Source organism: Dermochelys coriacea, chromosome 4 (assembly GCF_009764565.3).
Source record: "Dermochelys coriacea isolate rDerCor1 chromosome 4, rDerCor1.pri.v4, whole genome shotgun sequence".
Taxonomy (NCBI): Eukaryota; Metazoa; Chordata; order Testudines; family Dermochelyidae; genus Dermochelys; species Dermochelys coriacea.
In genome coordinates this window covers 22,831,180-22,848,955 of record NC_050071.1, presented here as the reverse complement: position 1 = coordinate 22,848,955, position 17,776 = coordinate 22,831,180, and the positions used below count along the sequence as shown (strand labels likewise).

At 37.8% G+C, this 17,776-nt stretch overlaps 1 protein-coding gene across 8 annotated transcripts in view; it reads right to left on the bottom strand.

Annotated features, from left to right (window-relative positions):
- CCSER1 (coiled-coil serine rich protein 1) overlaps nt 1-17,776 on the bottom strand; it is a 1,112,896-nt gene that overhangs the window by 402,949 nt on the left and 692,171 nt on the right. For 7 of the 8 annotated variants that reach the window (XR_005292660.2, XM_043512606.1, XM_038400041.2 and 4 more), the window contains one exon: nt 4,989-5,066. Coding sequence is in view for 7 of the 8 variants with exons in the window: in XM_043512606.1 (XP_043368541.1) it covers nt 4,989-5,066 (78 nt within the window). In the remaining variant the exon portion in view is untranslated. Of the gene's footprint in view, nt 1-559; nt 2,719-4,988; nt 5,067-17,776 lie in introns of those variants that run through there. The other variant, XM_043512609.1, reaches the window with a different exon arrangement.

Here is a 17,776-nt window from a genome sequence, read left to right as displayed (position 1 = left end):
TAGATCCAGGACTCACTGAATTCAAAACAGAACAACCCCACTGATTTCAAGAGACTTTGGAACACTCCTATATCTCAGCAAAGCTCAAGGTAGGAAACAGTACCTTTTAACCACTGTAGATACCCCACAGATCTTCAGCGGGGCAGAACCATTGTTTCTAATAGACATAGACCATGACCCAAAACTGATTCAGATACCCATATCCACGTACTCTGGGGCCTTCAGTATATGGAACCAAAGTTTGCAGCCCAAGCCAATCTCAAGTTTTTAGCTATGGTAACTCATAAGATAGTGGACCTTAAAAAACAAAATACCATTTTAGAAACCTTTATAGTACCTACAGTCAGATAAAAAGAAAAGGAGTACTTGTGGCACCTTAGAGAATAACAAATTTATTTGAGCATAAGCTTTCGTGAGCTACAGCTCACTTCATCGGATGCATGCTTATGCTCAAATAAATTTGTTAGTCTCTAAGGTGCCACAAGTACTCCTTTTCTTTTTGCGAATACAAACTAACACGGCTGCTACTCTGAATACAGTCAGATATACGCTACAGTCTTGTGTTTGCATATATATTGTACACTGAGTTATCTGGTGGCATAAAGAGGTTTTATTAGCATTAGTATAAAGCCATTAATGAGTTACACAGGTCATCCAAGAAGAGTGCAAATAAAACCTCTACATCATACCATATCATAATATATTCTGTATTCAAAAAGACTACTTTAAGAAATTATTAGGGTTTTAGAATGTTTTAGCGATTTGCTGCCAATAGAGCAAGGTTCCATTAATTATAAGCTAGAGAGTGAGAGAGAACTTAGTACTAATACATTTTGCTTTTTAAAAAGCATATGTAAAATAGTTTTTTTTCCAAATAAAATGCTAATGCAACAATACATTTGTGTTTGAAGAGAAAAATGTCAGAGAATGCAAAAGTTAAGGTCTTCAGGGTAACCCTAACTCATCATCCCTGCGAAAATGGTGCATGTTGACAATATTATACATGTACAGAATGGGTGAGTTAATGTTACTAGAATATTGATTTCTTAATTGCCTGCCTTTTGTGATTTTGTGTGTCAAGTTTTTATAGCAACGATTCATGTAGACTGCCCTTATAATACTTTCAGTTACTAATTAGACTATTAGATGTAGGCTACAAATGCACCATAAAATATTTACAGTAGGGGTGAATTAATGTTATTGTGAGAATCCTAACTTTTTGCATTCTCTGACCTGTGTGTTTAAACACAGAATTTTAATGTTACATTTGCAGCAAAGAGTTTTGTATTTTTTCCCCAGTTTTCATAAATAGTGCACCCCCACACATACTTTATTGTATATACATCCAAACAGAATACACAAATGCATACCCAGATACATATAAATAGATATACAGGGACACTTAAATGGGAATATATTCTTCTCAATAAAACCTCATACAAAAACAAAAGAATTTGAGTATAATTGCAAATGACTTCAATGAGAACAAGACTCAACCTACTATTACCTGTAATAAGCATCCTTTGTAAGACAGGGAACAAAAGCTAATAAGTGAATGAAAAATATTCCATAAAAAGAATATACATAAAATATAACACTGTAAAAAGAAGAGAGTTATTTATTTGCATATTCTCTCCCCCACCCCTCATGGCTTGGCTCTAACTTTACTTCAGTCAAGATCAGTATGGCCATCATTTACTCATGCAAAGAGAAACAGTATTTCACTTTTCCTCCATGATCTTGTTCTCTTTATTACAGTTTCTCCAACTATTCTGTATAAGATAAATTGATCCAGACAGCTATGTAGTGTCATATCAGAAAATTCCACATCGGTTGATGTTAACATGTCACATTAAGTTATGTGAGAAAACACGATGATGATGCCAACCCCAGCGCAGTAGGGATGTACCATTGGGGAAACTTGAAAATTTGTTGGCACAATATTATTTGAGAGACAACTGTTTTAAATAAATAAATAAATAAATAAATAAATAAAAGAGAGAGAGATAATCCTGGATTTACTGTTTACTCACTGCTCAAAAAACGTGACTATTGATGTGACCACCTTACAATTCTTAAAGTATTCTGCAGTATACACAGTCTTATGATCCATGGACCAATCAATAAAGTATTTTATATCCAGCTTATCCCTATTTAATTTTTGTAAATACTGTTTAATTACTAATAAATATGTTTTCCCAAAAATTATGAGTTCACTTGATGTCCCTTATTAAGAATTTAGTTGATCTTGTCCCACAGTTGACTCATTGTAGATGAAGAGGTGTGGAAGGGGAAGAAAGTTATGTCTATGTCACTAGTTTACTGCTCTCACAGGCAGAGTACATCACTGCCAATAAGCTCAGCCTCTGCTTAAGGGCTTGAATCCTGGAGATACAGTAGTTCGTGCTAGTTCATTATTAGTTTAATTTACGTCCCTTTACATGTATTTACAGGAGATGAAAAAATGATTTCCTTCAAATTCTGATAACTCCTCCCATGACAAGTACACCCTATATTGAAAACACAATGTGAAAACTTATTTGATTAAAATTAATACTAATTGTATCAAGTGGAATGTGATTGGGCACAAGGTGGTCTGAACGTGAGAGATGTGGCATAGTGCTGAGGTGTTATCTTTCATGGGCGTTATGGGCACTCCTTAACTTGCAGCTCAAGTCCTTAAAGATAAGCATCTCCTTCCCGAGATAGTGTCATCTTCTATATACAAGACACCATAATTCATGAAGTAAACACGGCAAATAGTGGAAAATCAGCTGTCACTATGGTAGCTTCAGTACTTTTATTTTTCCTTTTAAAATGCATTTTCTCTAGAATCTCAACAATTTCCGATGAAGAGAGTTGTAGCTCATGAAAGCTTATGCTCAAATAAATTTGTTAGTCTCTAAGGTGCCACAAGTACTCCTTTTCTTTTTGCGAATACAGACTAACACGGCTGCTACTCTGAAACAATTTCTCTTGGGATCCCAAAAGGTCCTAGCTTTTGTTAGCATTTAACTCCCTGACAAGAAATTAAAGGGACAAAGAAGTTTCCAGTTTTACTGATAGGGCAATTCAATTTAAAAATGGGAGAGACAAACAGCTTTGCAAAGGTTTTCAGCATCTGGTAAAACATGAAAGAACAGGCTCTTCTGGTAGAAAAATCCTGTCAGACACCAAGATCGATCACTCTAGCCTGAGATTTCGGATATTACGTATAGTTTGTCTCAACATCAATTCATAGCAATTTAAAATAATATTATTCAATGGAAAGCATGCACAAATTTGAATTCTAAGATACTTGATAGAGTCACTTTTTGTGGCTGATAGTTAATTTTCTCCAACAAACCGTAGCAAAATGTGCAGTGTACCAGTACTCTGACCATATGAAAATCCCCTTGCTGAATGCATTTGTTGTAATCCCAAAGTACTGAAGCAGTTACCAGGTTTCAATCCATTTCCCATGGATTTTCTCATCATTTCACAATTATGCAGCAGAATATGGTGGCACAGATATTGTTACCAATTCACAAAGAGAGATCAGGGCAGAGAAAAGCAAGGAGCAGAAAAATGACAATTAAAAAAAAAGTAACATGATTTTTTTTAAAAAAAAGCTTATACAACCTGAGTTCTAGAGTGCAAGCATAATAAATCATGACCAACATTTTTCTTATACAACACAGTTTCTTAACACTCAACGAGAAGGTCACGGTTCGTGGCCGTGATTCAGGAAAGCATTGACGCACGTGCTTAAATCCACGCTTATTCAGGCACTTAAGGAATGTGCTTATTTTTAAGCACATGATTAAATCCCATTGCTTAAAGTTGGACACATACATTTAATGTTTTCTTGAATAGGAATGCTTTTCTGAATTGGGGGCTGTGCTAATGGTTTTATGTATAAAACATTTTTTTTTTTGCCTGACAAACTTCAAATTGTTTCTCTCTGGGTAACTGTACCTCTCAATACACATTTAAAATTACTGCAGTTTCATGGAATTGAAGTCATGGTATTAAATGTGATTTAAATAAGAACAGAGTTTTGTAACTGAAGTATGCATGTTTGACATTCACAAGGATAGGTGACCCTAGATGTGTAAGAGAAAACACTCAGGCCCCAATACTGCAATAAGATGTGCACAGGCAGACCCCTGAGCCTGCATGGAACACCAATAAACTCAATGAGGCTCTGCACAGGCTTGAAAATCCACATGCATGCACCTCACCCCAGAATCAGCGCCTTGCCGCCAAAGGGTGTCATATGCCGTAAGTATGGCAGGAAGCTGCTTGTATGGATGTACCTATGCTATGTTTGAGGTTTAACTACCAAACACTCTTTACCAATAATTGTTCAAGGCATAAAAAAATTCCAACGCACAACCAAACTACTGTGTCTCCATATTCCACCAGTGACGCTCACATTTTATAATCATGTTTGTAGTTTAAACCATTTCACAGAGCATAAAGATGCTATTTTCACACCAGGAAGAAAATTCTAATTTTCAATTAAATTACTTGCAGCATTTCCTGCTGATGCCCAACAATTAAAATATCAATATCGAGTTCTTTGCAAAGTTGTGTGCCTTTTGTCACATACCAGAATGCAAAAGTTACTTGCTTACTCTATGATTGCAAACATAACTTCATTGTTAATAAGTGCACAAATGCCTTTTTAAAAAATATACCTAAAGATTTCACATTGTACTAATATGTATCATCCTAGACGTGTCCGTGCCCATACTAATAGAAGTATATTGGAGCTGTTGGTAAAATAAGCAATTAACATGATATTGGGGTGTTGTCAGGTAGCTGTAATTATCTTTTTCTGTTGCAGAAGGCATTTGAGAATCACTTAGGAGCAAAAAAGGAATGGTGTTCCACTAAATCCTATTAAATTAATGCATGGACATTGACCAGCCTGTTTACCTCTGCTAGTGCAAAGTCTGAATACAATAAAGAAGATAAAAATACTGTTTAATACAGCTACTTACATCATGGGCTACAAGTTCAGTCTGTGTGGATTTATCTGCTTGGGAAGCAAAAGCCTTCTGTAAATGTTGGGCTTTCTCCTGCAAAACAAAACAACATATTTTAGGTGAGTCATAGTTTCCTTCACAGGGCTTTTGAGCTACGGACATCCAGATAATAAGTGCAAAACTCATGCACTGACAGCTGTTTGGAAATGGAGTTATCATGGCATTATTCTCACTGGGAGATTTGTTTTCCTGGTACTGTTATCTTACATAACAACTGATCCATTTATTAAGTGGGCAATGAGCTCAGAAACTGTGAGTACGTACGATTCAGGAGTGCTATGGGAATATCACTGAAATGTAATGCACGGGATCCTTCTTCAGGAGCAGATTTAGGATTGTGTTAACCAAGCACTTCTGTGGATGCCACAAGCATGTTTTAAGATAGAGAAGTTAGCAGCATACTACCCAGAAAAGCCAGATTCTGAAGGATGAGAAGGGAGATTCATAGACTAGAGATGACTGGAACATTTTCAATAAAAATTCTCTCATTGAAATATGCTGTTTCATTCAAGCCAACACATTTTGTGAAGACACATCAATTTTGATTACATTTTCACTGGAAAGGTTTCTGAAACCCAGGGTCAATTATTTGGTCAATAAGAAAGCAAGCAAGCAAGAAAGAGTACTGATTTTCTAAAAAAATCTGACTGCCACCACGCTGGCTGCCTCCTGTGTGCCCCCTCATGGCCTAGGGTCATCCTGCCTCTGTTTCCCCTTGGATTAGGGTGACCAGATGTCCCGATTTTATAGGGACAGTCTCGATTTTGGGGTCTTCTTCTTACATAGGCTCCTATTACCCTCGACCCTGTCCCGATTTTTCACACTTGCTGTCTGGTCACCCTACCTTGGACTGTTCAAATCAACTTCACATCAGTCTTATGCTTGGTCAAAAATACCCCTCCATGGGGACTAGTTTTATTAATATAAAATAAATTCTAAACAAAACTGAACCTCCCCCCAGTAAACTCTATTCATAATTCTTCCTCTCCCCAGGCCTTCCTGCCTAGGGCCTTTCCTGTCTCTCCACTGCTTGACCACAGTGTCACCATGTGTCCCTACTTCAAGAACTTTCCTTACTCTCTGCAGACTCTATCAGTTTCCTGTGCTTTGCACACTTCATTGCAGATGGCTAGACCCTCTATAGGACAATCATCCTGCTGTGCACCAGCAGTGGCTCTCTCTGTATTTAGGGTGAGCTAGTTCTAGCTCTTAAGGGGCAAGCCACCTGGTTACATACCCTCACTACTCCCCTCAGAACCTTCCCACCCCAAGGTGAACTGTACTTCTGGGAATGCTCCTTCCCCCCTGTTGCTGGCTATATGATTGTGTGCAAGTTTATAGAAATACATGCTGGGCAGAAGTGGAGAAGCCTGCTTTTACCTGGACCAGGTTGAGCAGCATCCACCCTCCCACTGAACGAAATAGTGAAATACCAGGTTTTGTCAGGATCTGCTGCAGGCATTAAGCTAGCTGCTCCCTTCTCGGGGGGCTAGGAAGTAATTTTTCCTCTCACTGCCAGATTGGTCTAAGTGAAGTGTGTGTGGGGGGGAGGTTTTCAGGTTCCAGGGGAAGCTTAATTGGCAACGAACATGGAACGAGAATTAAGCTGTGTTGTCAACTCATTATGATGACCTGGGGTGGATGTCTAGCACAGATCCTTTATAGGGACGGGGTACAGTGATCAGATAAATGGATTGGTAAAGCATTTAAAGGAGGAATTTATTAAAAGAGCAGAAATGGGGGAGGGGGTTGGGGCTCCTATGGCATGGAAGGGAGCCAACCCCCCTCTTTTATAGCCCATCTTAATCCTCATTTGAGTGGGGAGATATGTTAAGGTCCCAGCAGTGGATGGGCTGGGGACCAGGATGGGGAAAGGGGGAGGGCTGATAGAAGCCCTCCTGTCTCCAAGTATATATTGAAATGGTCAAGGAATTACCTAAACTGTATGCTTTTTTCTAACCCAGAGCGTTAATAAAAGTTGCAGCCTACTTAAACCACATCCAGTGTCTCCTGTCTTTAGTCCTTTGGGAGTGGGGAAAGCCCTCATAATACAACTTAAGTTTCAGAAACATTTAAAAGGTAGTAATAGTATAGCATATATGAGAGCAAGTCCATTAGAATCTTGACTCCCCTAATACAGTTAAATGTCATCATTCAACAGAGATTTCAAAGTATGGCAGTATCTTTTTACACAATATTTCAACAACCCATAAGTTGCCTAAGCAATAACATTCTTCAAATATCAGAATTAAATCAATGTAATAGTAATACCCATTCCTATACTCTCTTCTTTCTGTATATTTGAGTGATTTATACTAGTTAAATTAGTTAATTATAGGTGCAATATTTCAAAAGCAATTTTACAAAGTATATACTTATTAAAATTGTTGAGTAATAAGAGGATATCAGGGTCCTTAACACTACAATGTGTTCTTCTGATATAAAAGCACTCAATAAAACTCATAACTTGATACTGCAAATATAATTTTATACGGTTTGTACTGTATCAACAGAAACACAGTATAATGGGCTGCAGTGATAATTCTGGAAACAAAAAAACTCTTAAGTCCTATTACATCCACACTACTAAAAGTGAACACAAAGTATCATGACTTTGATTATAGAAAATAAAGTGAAAATTTGTTAAGGCATCATTGTAAAAATATTACCACATCGGCTTTCATTGGCCCAGAGCTCACTGAGCCTGTCCCATCCCGTCTCATGACAGCATTCTAAAGTGAAATAATCAGAAATTCCAGCTCACAGGTATTGATAGCCAAGTCTCCTTTGCAGTTGGATAATTTTGCCCAAAGACAAATTTTCCTTTACAAGTTGATATTCATTTTTTCCTAAGTGCTTCCTTTCCAGATTCCAAACTCTCTCCTTAAGAGTTATCACTTTAGAAAATTCTATATCCAGAGAAGGTCTAATTTTGTAAACCACTGTTTATGAGATTTACAAATACTGTTATCTGAATACCTGACTATGATAAAGTATGGTTATTTAACAGGATTTAGACCCGCACATTTGAGGACTCAATTTGGTCCTGAGTGTACTAAAAGGACTACACCATGTTACAGTCAAATTTGAAAGTTTTGCATTAGTACTGGTTCATAATATAGACATTTTTCTTTCACCATATAAGCTGGGCATTAACTGACATGAGAAATATTATGGCCTAGCCCAATCTCTGCTCTAAGTAGCCCATTTTTTCTGCCAACAAACTCCCTCCATTGCTACCACTGGTGCAGCTCACATTAGTCAAGGGAAACAATCCTCCCCATGCACCCCTCACATAATCATGGATATATTCTTTAATATAAGTACATCAGATGATAACATTTCTGGATCTGCTAAGTAGAATGATTATCAGTCCAAACAAGACTATAGCATTCTCTGGTTGAATCCTGTCCACACAGGTTTGGCCAAACTACCTAGTGTTTTCAAGACTTAAAACACCAAAGAGGCACAGCACTTAAAAAAAAAAAAGATGGATGTTTATGTAGCTGTTGTCTGTGCATTGAGCATATGAGCAGTCCCATAAACTTCATAGGGCTTCCTGAGTGCTCAGAATTAATCACATGCTTAAGCATTTTGCTGGGCTAGAGCCTTAAATGCAGTTATGTTAAAGTGCCATTATTATTGAGGGACCAAGCAAACTCTGCTCCTTGAGAAAAGCTCAAAGTATGTTTTTCTTCAGAGATACCCCGGCGTAGGACATGGGGTGTTTTGCCTACCTTCCTCTTAATCCAAGAAAGAATAGCTAGTATGCTAATTCCCATAAATACTGTACCATCATTACAGCCTGTGCTTCAGAAATTAGCACAGCGCCAATACTGAACTACCTGGAGTAACAGTGACACTATGTGTATTAGAATGAAAATCATTTATATATTTAAAGAACTTCCTAGGTTCTACAGAGAATGTTACCATGTTTTATGGATTAGGGCCCAATCAAATTCACGGTCCCTTTTGGTCAATTTCATGGTCATAGGATTTTAAAAATAGTAAATTTCATGATTTCATTTATTTAAATCTGAAATTTCACAGTGTTGTAATTGTAGGGGTCCTGACCCATAAAAGGAGTTTGGGGGGGTCACAAGGTTATTGTGGGGAGGGGGTTGCGGTACTGCTACACTTACTTCTGTGCTGGTGCTCGCAGGAGTGCTGCCTTCAGAGCTAGGCACAGGAGATTCGCAGCTGCTGGTCAGGTGCCCAGCTCTGAAGGCAGACCCACCACCAGAAGCAGCACAGAAGTAAGGATGGCACGGTATGGTATTGCCACCGTTACTTCTATGCTACTGCCTGCAGAAGTGGGCCCTCAGTCAGCAGTCACCACTCTCTGGCTGCCCAGCTTTGAAGGCAGCAGCACAGAAGTAAGGGTGGCATGGTATGGAATTGCCATCCTTACTTCTGCACTGCTGCTGGCAGGGCACTGCCTTCAGAACTGGGTGCTTGGCTAACAGCCGCTGCTCTCCAGCTGCCTGAAGACAGCACAGAAGTAAGGATGGCAATACTGCGACCCCCCTAAAATAACCTTGTGACCCTCCTGCAACTCCCTTTTGGGTCAGGACCCCCAATTTGAGAAACACTGGTCTCCCCTGTGAAATCTGCACAGTGTAGGGTAAAAGCACCCAGAAGACCAGATTTCATGGTCCGTGATGCGTTTTTTATGGCCACGAATTTGGTACGGCCCTATTTATGATAGAAAACAGAGTGTGGGTGAGAGAGAATGAAAACAAACTTTTTCCAAAAATATTTTAAAAAACCTGTAGATACTTAATGGATACTGTGACCAAATTCCTCCTCTACCTTGGTGGGTTTTGCACTTATTGGCAGATTTGCTCGCCTCGGAGATTCACGGCAGCCCTCAGTTTGCCCAGTTTTCGTGAACCCACAGCCAGGTCAACTCCTCCTGTGTCTGACCAGGAGTTACGAGGATTTGGGGGGAACCCGGGCCCACCCTCTACTCCGGGTTCCAGCCCAGGGCCCTGTGGAATGCATCTGTCTAGAGTGCCTCCTGGAACAGTTGTGCGACAGCTACAACTCCCTGGGTTACTTCCCATGGCCTCCTCCCAACTACTTCTTTATCCTCACCATAGGACCTTCCTCCTGGTGTCTGATAATGTTCGTACTCCTCAGTCCTCCAACAGTATGCGTTCTCACTCTCAGCCCCTCTCATTCATCTGAGATCCCAAAATTAGTATACAAGGGTGAGGTGAGAGACTGAGGGCTGTGTTTGCTTTAAGGTCATCTCACATTTTTGAAAGCCACATTCTCAAAAATTATGTTGAACATTTCACTAAAATAAACTTCACAGCATAGTTGAGTTTTCTTCCAGTTCAATGAGAGGTCGCCTATATTTATGTAATGACATGTTTTACTGGGAATGATCTCTCACTGCATAATTTTTTGCTGCTTCAATTATTGAAGCCACAAATGAAAATGATTCATTAACCCAAGCAAAAACCTTCTGCTATTGAACCACTTTCCTCTTGAAGGGTGAAACCGATATTGAAGTGCAGGTAGGGGGAACATACTGAATCTGATTCTGAGTAAAAACAACTATATATAATTATGATATATCTCAAATTTTATGTACAACACCTATAACACTGTTTGTATTAATTTAAGAAAAAAATCAGAGCATGTTTCACCAGGAATTACTACAGGAGAAGCACAAGGGGGATCAAGATGGTAAGAGTAGACAGAGAGAAGATTTGTACCAAATGTGAAAAACATGAATGTCTTTACGAACACTAACCTCAAGAAACAAAAAGTAAAATACTGAGAAAGAACAAAAAAAGGAATGTAAGAGAGGGAAGAAACATGAGCTACTTATTATCACTATTCATAATAAAAAATATTGTCAAACTATTAAATTTAATTGATCTATGAAAACACAGGTATACGGGCACATAGATATAATGGGATAGGATAGACCATATGAACCAGGGCAGCGGGCCCATCTGCGGTTTGCCTAAGGCAGCAAAATACTTAGTGAAGCCTCTGCTGTAGGTAAGACACCTCAATATTGATGTAAAAATGATCTCAAATTATTATAACTTATTTTTATTAGCTCATTACAAGCAAGGCTGTGCTTTTACTGAATATTAAGATATAGCTACAGTATGTTATAGCCAGGATGCTTAAAAATATAACATCATCAAATTATGTTTAGCTAGTTAGGTTGCAAAATGTTAAAGCTAGTTAAAGAAATTCCAACAGGTTCCTACATTATCTCCCAAGGACAAGCAAATATGAGAAAAGATAATCAAGGCTTTATATGCATAAAGTGTTTATTATCCTAAGAATGTTTATACAGACTCAAAACGTTGTATTTAATACTTTACCTTGCTTAAATTTTATACTATTTTCTAAGTGCTATGTTTAAAAGATATATTGTGTTTTGCAAATATCTAATAGATGCTCAATTGCTATAAAGCGGGCCTATACCAACTCCTCTTTTCTTTTCAAAGCAAAAAATAAGTTTAAAACTACAGAAAGAATTTGAGAAATATTCTTATTGAAATTGATTTATTTTGTCAATACACTAAAGACTTCATTCTTTAAAGCTGGAGAACATTTATGATGGGAAACGTATTGCAAAAGCTATTGGTTACATCCAACTTATGTTTCCACTTAAAGAGGAAACCTTTTTTGTCTCTCAAGTGCTGAAGATAGGATAAGTTTCTTCTGATATTTCCAAATTTGTTCTATCTAAATGCAAGGCTTTACATAACTGCTAGATATAATAATATGATAAGATGTTTTATATACAAACATAGTAAGATCATTTGATGCTATAACTTGTTACTAATATAAGAAGCTATTTGAATACAGAAATATTTATAGTCATTTGGAAATTATTTATCTGACATTGCTTAAGCAATCTTTCACCAAACTCCTGAAGACAAGGAGAAGGGTAAAAATAAAAGACAATGACTTCTTTGATGACCATTTAAGCTTAAAGACACTCTTTTCAGAGCTTAATTTTAAAAAGAACTATTTTGAGAACTAAAAACTTTTATATGAAAAACATTACCGTTTGGACTTTTTCAAAACAGAATTTCACTTCCTGTCAAACTCTAATAAAATAATATCTCAGAAAAACCAAACGTTTAAAGTTAAACTAGATCTCTCTGATGCTTTCCTGCCACACACACACACACACCAACAGGGGAAACTAGAAATGTCGCATATTCATTAGGCGGACTGCATTTCCAGAAGCTGAAGATATCACCATAAAGTCACTGATCCAACCGAAGAGTGACAGCAACCAATTCCGAACCTGAACAATCCAGAAAGAGGCTATAATTTCATGGAAACAGGAAGACGGGTATAAAAATACTCTGAATTGACCACCACATACTCCCCCTCTGATTCCCTTCTTAGACAGCAAAAATTTCACAATTCATCCTGTCCATCTCTACAAAACAACTGCCACAAACCGGTAAGAAAAAACACAGAAGACTCAAGAAGAAACCAGCCCAATGAAAATCTCCCTAAGACTTCAACAGGGACTGATGAGATAAAGTTAACTAAGACTACCAAGGATTATTCTTGTAATGATTTTATTAGTTTATGAAACTGGTTTATAACTTTAAAAATTAACAGTTTCTTCTGTTTAAAGTACCAGGGATGTTGAGACCATGGATTCCAAGTGAGGAGACAGAGGCTAGAGATTGGTACACAAAGAAATAGTAGGAGCTGGCTGGATTTAAAGTTCTTAATATTCCTAATTATAAAAGAACACCTGTGATTAACATAGTACAAGTCACACGCCTCAGTTGGCAGTTGGGGAAAACAAAACAAAAACAAAAACAAAAAACAAAACAGCTGAACTATTTGTTGTTTCTCTAAACTAAACATTTACTATTTTTAAAATAAAATTACTTGGGATCTAAAAGTTAAAATTACCCCCTTTCTACCCCACATTACATTACATGCAGTCCCCAATACAAGTAGTTTATCAGTGAAGATAGAGCTTGACACAGTCAAAAGAGGCAGAGCTCTGCCTAGAGTACTTCCTGGTTCCTGACTCAGTAACTCTTTCACCAAGGAAAGAGAAAAGCCTTTCATTTATAGGACCTAGACCAGTTTCTTTCTAGTTCTGCTACACTGAACCAAGACATTGTGGCTGATGAAGTACAGTTTTCACTTCATGATAATAAAGGAAGTACATGAATAAAATATCATGATGGGGGGGGGAACTTCTGTAGGAAATCAGGCTAAGTCCAAACCTTTGAGAAACACTGTCCGTTTAAACAAAGATTTCCCCCACTCAACAATATAATAATGATACAAAATAGGAGAAATCAACCACCAGCCCCAGGACTATAAGAAACGGATTTAAAAGGTGAGAATGAGAAGCCTACCTCTTCACTCACCCACCAATGACTCTCAATTTCAGCAGAGGCAGAAGTGACTGCAGCTGTTGCTGATGGTGTCAGCCGACAGGAAGTCAGGTGGGGAACACAGCTTACACGGGAAGTTGGGAGAGATGCTATTGTGATACAGGATCATACAGCACAGCTCTACAGCCATGCCGAGCTATCCCACAGTTCTGGTACAGTGGCTGTGACTGAAATTACACATGATAGAAACTGTAAAACCTATGACAATCCTGCAGATGTTGGGATTAATGGTTACCGTAACTTGGAAGACGAGAGTTATTGACTGCCATCAACTTTCCAGCAAGATATTTATTCATTAGATAAAAGCTGCAACACACCAACACCCCAGCAGCAAGGGAGGGAGGGATAACAATCTTTCCTCTTATTTTAGGAACATTGTCCACTGGATGTCTAGCCACAATGACCACTACCTGTACTAAAGATGGAAAGACCAAGGAAAGCAAATGAGCAGGTAATTGTAATATTCTGTATAATTCTGAAGTACCTTATGGACTACAATATCCACATTTTCACGTCTTTTTTTTTTTTTTAACGTTCAGTGCTACAATGCAGAGCAACATAAAATGAAACACTGGAGGAATCCAATATCTCACTGGAAAGTTCTGTCCGTCAGTGTTCCACAAATAAATCTCTCACGATTAAAAGGAGCTGCTCCCAAGTACAAACTACACACGAGATGTCCCCCGTTATTTATATGCATGCTTACAGACACTACCTGAATCTGGTTTTATTCAACACTTTCTATAAACCTATATCAAGTGTCAAGTGCTTTATTCTTGTTGTGAATCAAATTCTAATCTTCTCCCTTCACCCCAAATCAAAGACAAGGCACATAACCAGGAAGTCAGAAAATGAGAGCAGCTTTGAAGAATCATTTCTACTGGCAAAGCAGGATAATTAAGTTAGCCCCAAACTTAATATAATTATGGAATTTTAAAGCCAAACAAAAACAGTGCTTCTAAGTATCTGTCTTGACTAAGAGCAGACATTTTTACAAGTTTTAAAAGACTTAAAAATAGATAGGTTTTATATAAAAATTGAGCTAAATAATGCATTTGCTTCTTATAACGTCCTTGTTTCACGCATTGAAACACTTCAAGATTTGGCTTAAGATTGATTTTGATTGTCAGCATTTTTTTTTGATTAAGGATACCAAATGATGACTTTGACCAGACGGAAAGCAGAAACAACTTAAAAGTATCTGGGGACATCAACTTTGAACAAAGACACTCAGCGTTGCATGTCTGGGACTCAGGAGAACAGATGAAATGGTATTGTGGCAGAAGTAAGCTATTACAGATCAAAGCCAGCTACTTGATTAAAAGTAAAGTGCCTGACTTTCTTATTACCAAAATGTCAGTATATTTATTCATGATCTTCTTGTGGCCTTGATATTTATCCACACACCTCAAATCCTGTAACATATATGACTGACTGGTTTATCATGTTGCTCCTCTGAAATGAAGAAAATGAAATGGTTTTTAGTAGTTTTGGCTGTGACCATGTTCAAGCCATGCTGCTTTATGCTCTCTTGCATCATCTAATTTCCTGTCAATCCAAGACTGAGGCCACTTGTCTCATTTTTCAAATTGAAGTGTCCAAAACTAGAATACTTAGAGGGTTAGCTGGCTTCATGTATTCATATTAATAAAAGAGTAGAAAAACCTAAAAAAGCTCCAACTGTTTTGGATGCTTCAGAAAGGTTTCAGCCCGCACAGCTGCAATTTCCTGGCTAAGCAATCTATTTTGTCTAGTTCGTAACATATCAACAATTTTTGTTTTTTTGCCCATCCAAAGTTGGTTCAAACTTCTTCTTACTTGGAGATTAAAAATGTCCCTGGGGCCTACCTTTTATTTTTATATCCATCTCTCTTTATATTCTTACTATCTATTCTGCTTCCATGGACTAAATACGTTATCATATTGCTTTCCAATGAGTTTTATAGTTACCGTAAAACAAATTACATAATCACCCACTTTAAACTGAGCATTTCCACAGACATTAAGTTTACAATGTCTATGATATCTCTATTTCCAAAATAACCACCACATATAAAAATATGGTTTTGATAAGAGGGCCAGGTAAAGTATCAGTACATCATCAATACATTCAAATACAAATATCTCAGGGGACCACATTTAGAATACACCTGTCCCTCCAGCATGGCTGAAAATGGCTTCTTTTTGCAGTATAAAATGGACCTTCCCTGTGTCACACAGCAAAAAGTCTTTACGAAAATCTGGCTCTGTATGTGCCATGACTCTTAATTATTTCCTGGGCTCTATATTTTGTTGTTTATTGACTGTAACATAACGTCAGATTCTAGGATCCCAAACAGGAGGACAGAGCTTGTCTGCTGAGATGCCCTGAATTCAGGTTCTAGAACTATGCATTAAATTTGAGGGTATTTTCTATTGGGTCATGCTGGCAGGTTGGCCCAATTATCCCCACCCAGGCTAACAAGTTTAGAATATCTGACCTATGGGAAAGGTTATAACAACTGGGCAGGTTTACTCAAGAGAAATGAAGACTTCAGGGGACTCTGGTAAAATCTTCAAATATGTGAAGGATTGTTATGAAGAGGACTGATCATTTCTCCTCCATGTCCACTGAAGATAAGACAAGAAATAATGGGTTTAATGTACAGCAAGAGAGATTTAGGTTAGATATGAACAAAAACCTAACTATAAAGGTTGTTAAAGTTCTGGAATAGGCTTCCCAGGGAGACTGTGAAATTCTTATTCTTGAAGGTTTTTAATAACAGGGATGCTCCAGGTTTACTTGGTCATGTCTCAGTACAGGGGGCCGGACTTGATGATCTTTAGAAGCCCCTTCCAGCCCCACATTGCTATGATTCTGTAATGCAGGTGATTGCCTCTATGGGTCAAAGGAAACCAGGAAAGAGGACATCATGGTAGGAGTTCTTAGGCGTAGCCAGGTCCTGGAGAGAAGCTTGAGCTGAGGTTTATGTTCTCTTATTGCTTTTCAATTGCTACAAAAATCAAAGCACAGAATGAAGAGGAGTTTGGACAATAACTCACGTTCCTAGGTGTTCTGCAGACTCCAGGACTTGCTTTTTGAAAATCTCATTCATAATATCAACACTGGTTTCATGTATTTGTTTACATTTTTCTTCATGGACAGTTTTAGGGCACTCAACCTCCTAGAAAGCTTCAGTATTTTGATTTAAGTACTGAACTTGAGTGTCACCATTTGAACATAAACGACTAAGAACAAGACTCCCATGTTCTAATCTTGGGCAAGTTATTTCACCAGTTGGCCTCATTTTCCCCCTAAAATATAATACTAAAAATATAATAAACTTTACTTACTATTGTGCCTTTGGATCTTTATATAACAATACCATGTGAAGAAACATGGCACAGCTGGGTTCTAAATAACCATGTTTACTAAATAATAAACAAACATGCCAGGCCTAACTACCTATATGCCGCTGCTCTGGTTTCTCATGGCTTCTAAAAACATAAATATATGGTAAGCACCACTAGAAGGCTCACCAACTAGTTAAAAGGTTACCTACCTTATTTATATATACTTACTCTACTCACAGGAGTTTTGCAAAACTAGTTTGATGCTTGTAAAACACTGAAAAAATGTAATGTGCTCTATGCACATACCAAGTATTATGTTTTGAGGGAAAGAGATGCCTCTACATTAGATTTCTATTTAAATACAGTATCCAGGTGTGAAACATGAAAGTCTAGAGAAAGAAAAGCCAATTTCCATGCTTTTTACTGTAGACAGTTTTTATAATCATTCCCCCACCAACGCTCCTAACCTGAAGGAAAAGATCATGAACACATTTCATAAAAGAAATAACGCAACTTCAAAGGGTGTGTTTATCATGAAAGAATTACATTTTTAAAAGATTTGACACACTGAATGACACAATAAGGCTTTTAATGCCAAAGGGAAGGATCAGCCATTAAAAATCCCATTGTGGGGATATCTGCTCGCACTGTGCAGGCTTATGCCTGAGTAAAGATCTACCAGTATGTTTGCGTTACATAGATGCTTTGTTTTGCTTGGAGTTTCGAGGTCTCTATAATCCCCAACGTTCTCTTACACTTTCTCAAGTGCCAAAAGTCCCCACCATTCCCTATCCAGTTGCCAAAACCTCCAGCTTCTTGCTGTTAACTTCAATACCACAGTTACTGTGTATATTGTCACGACAAAGATCTGCAACACAATGAGGGGTCGATACTCTGCTGCACTGCATAGTGTAGTCACTTACACTCACCTTGCTCAATTATAAATGACTACTCTAAAAGTAAGGCAGAGGAGAACAAGGCTCTGAACATCTG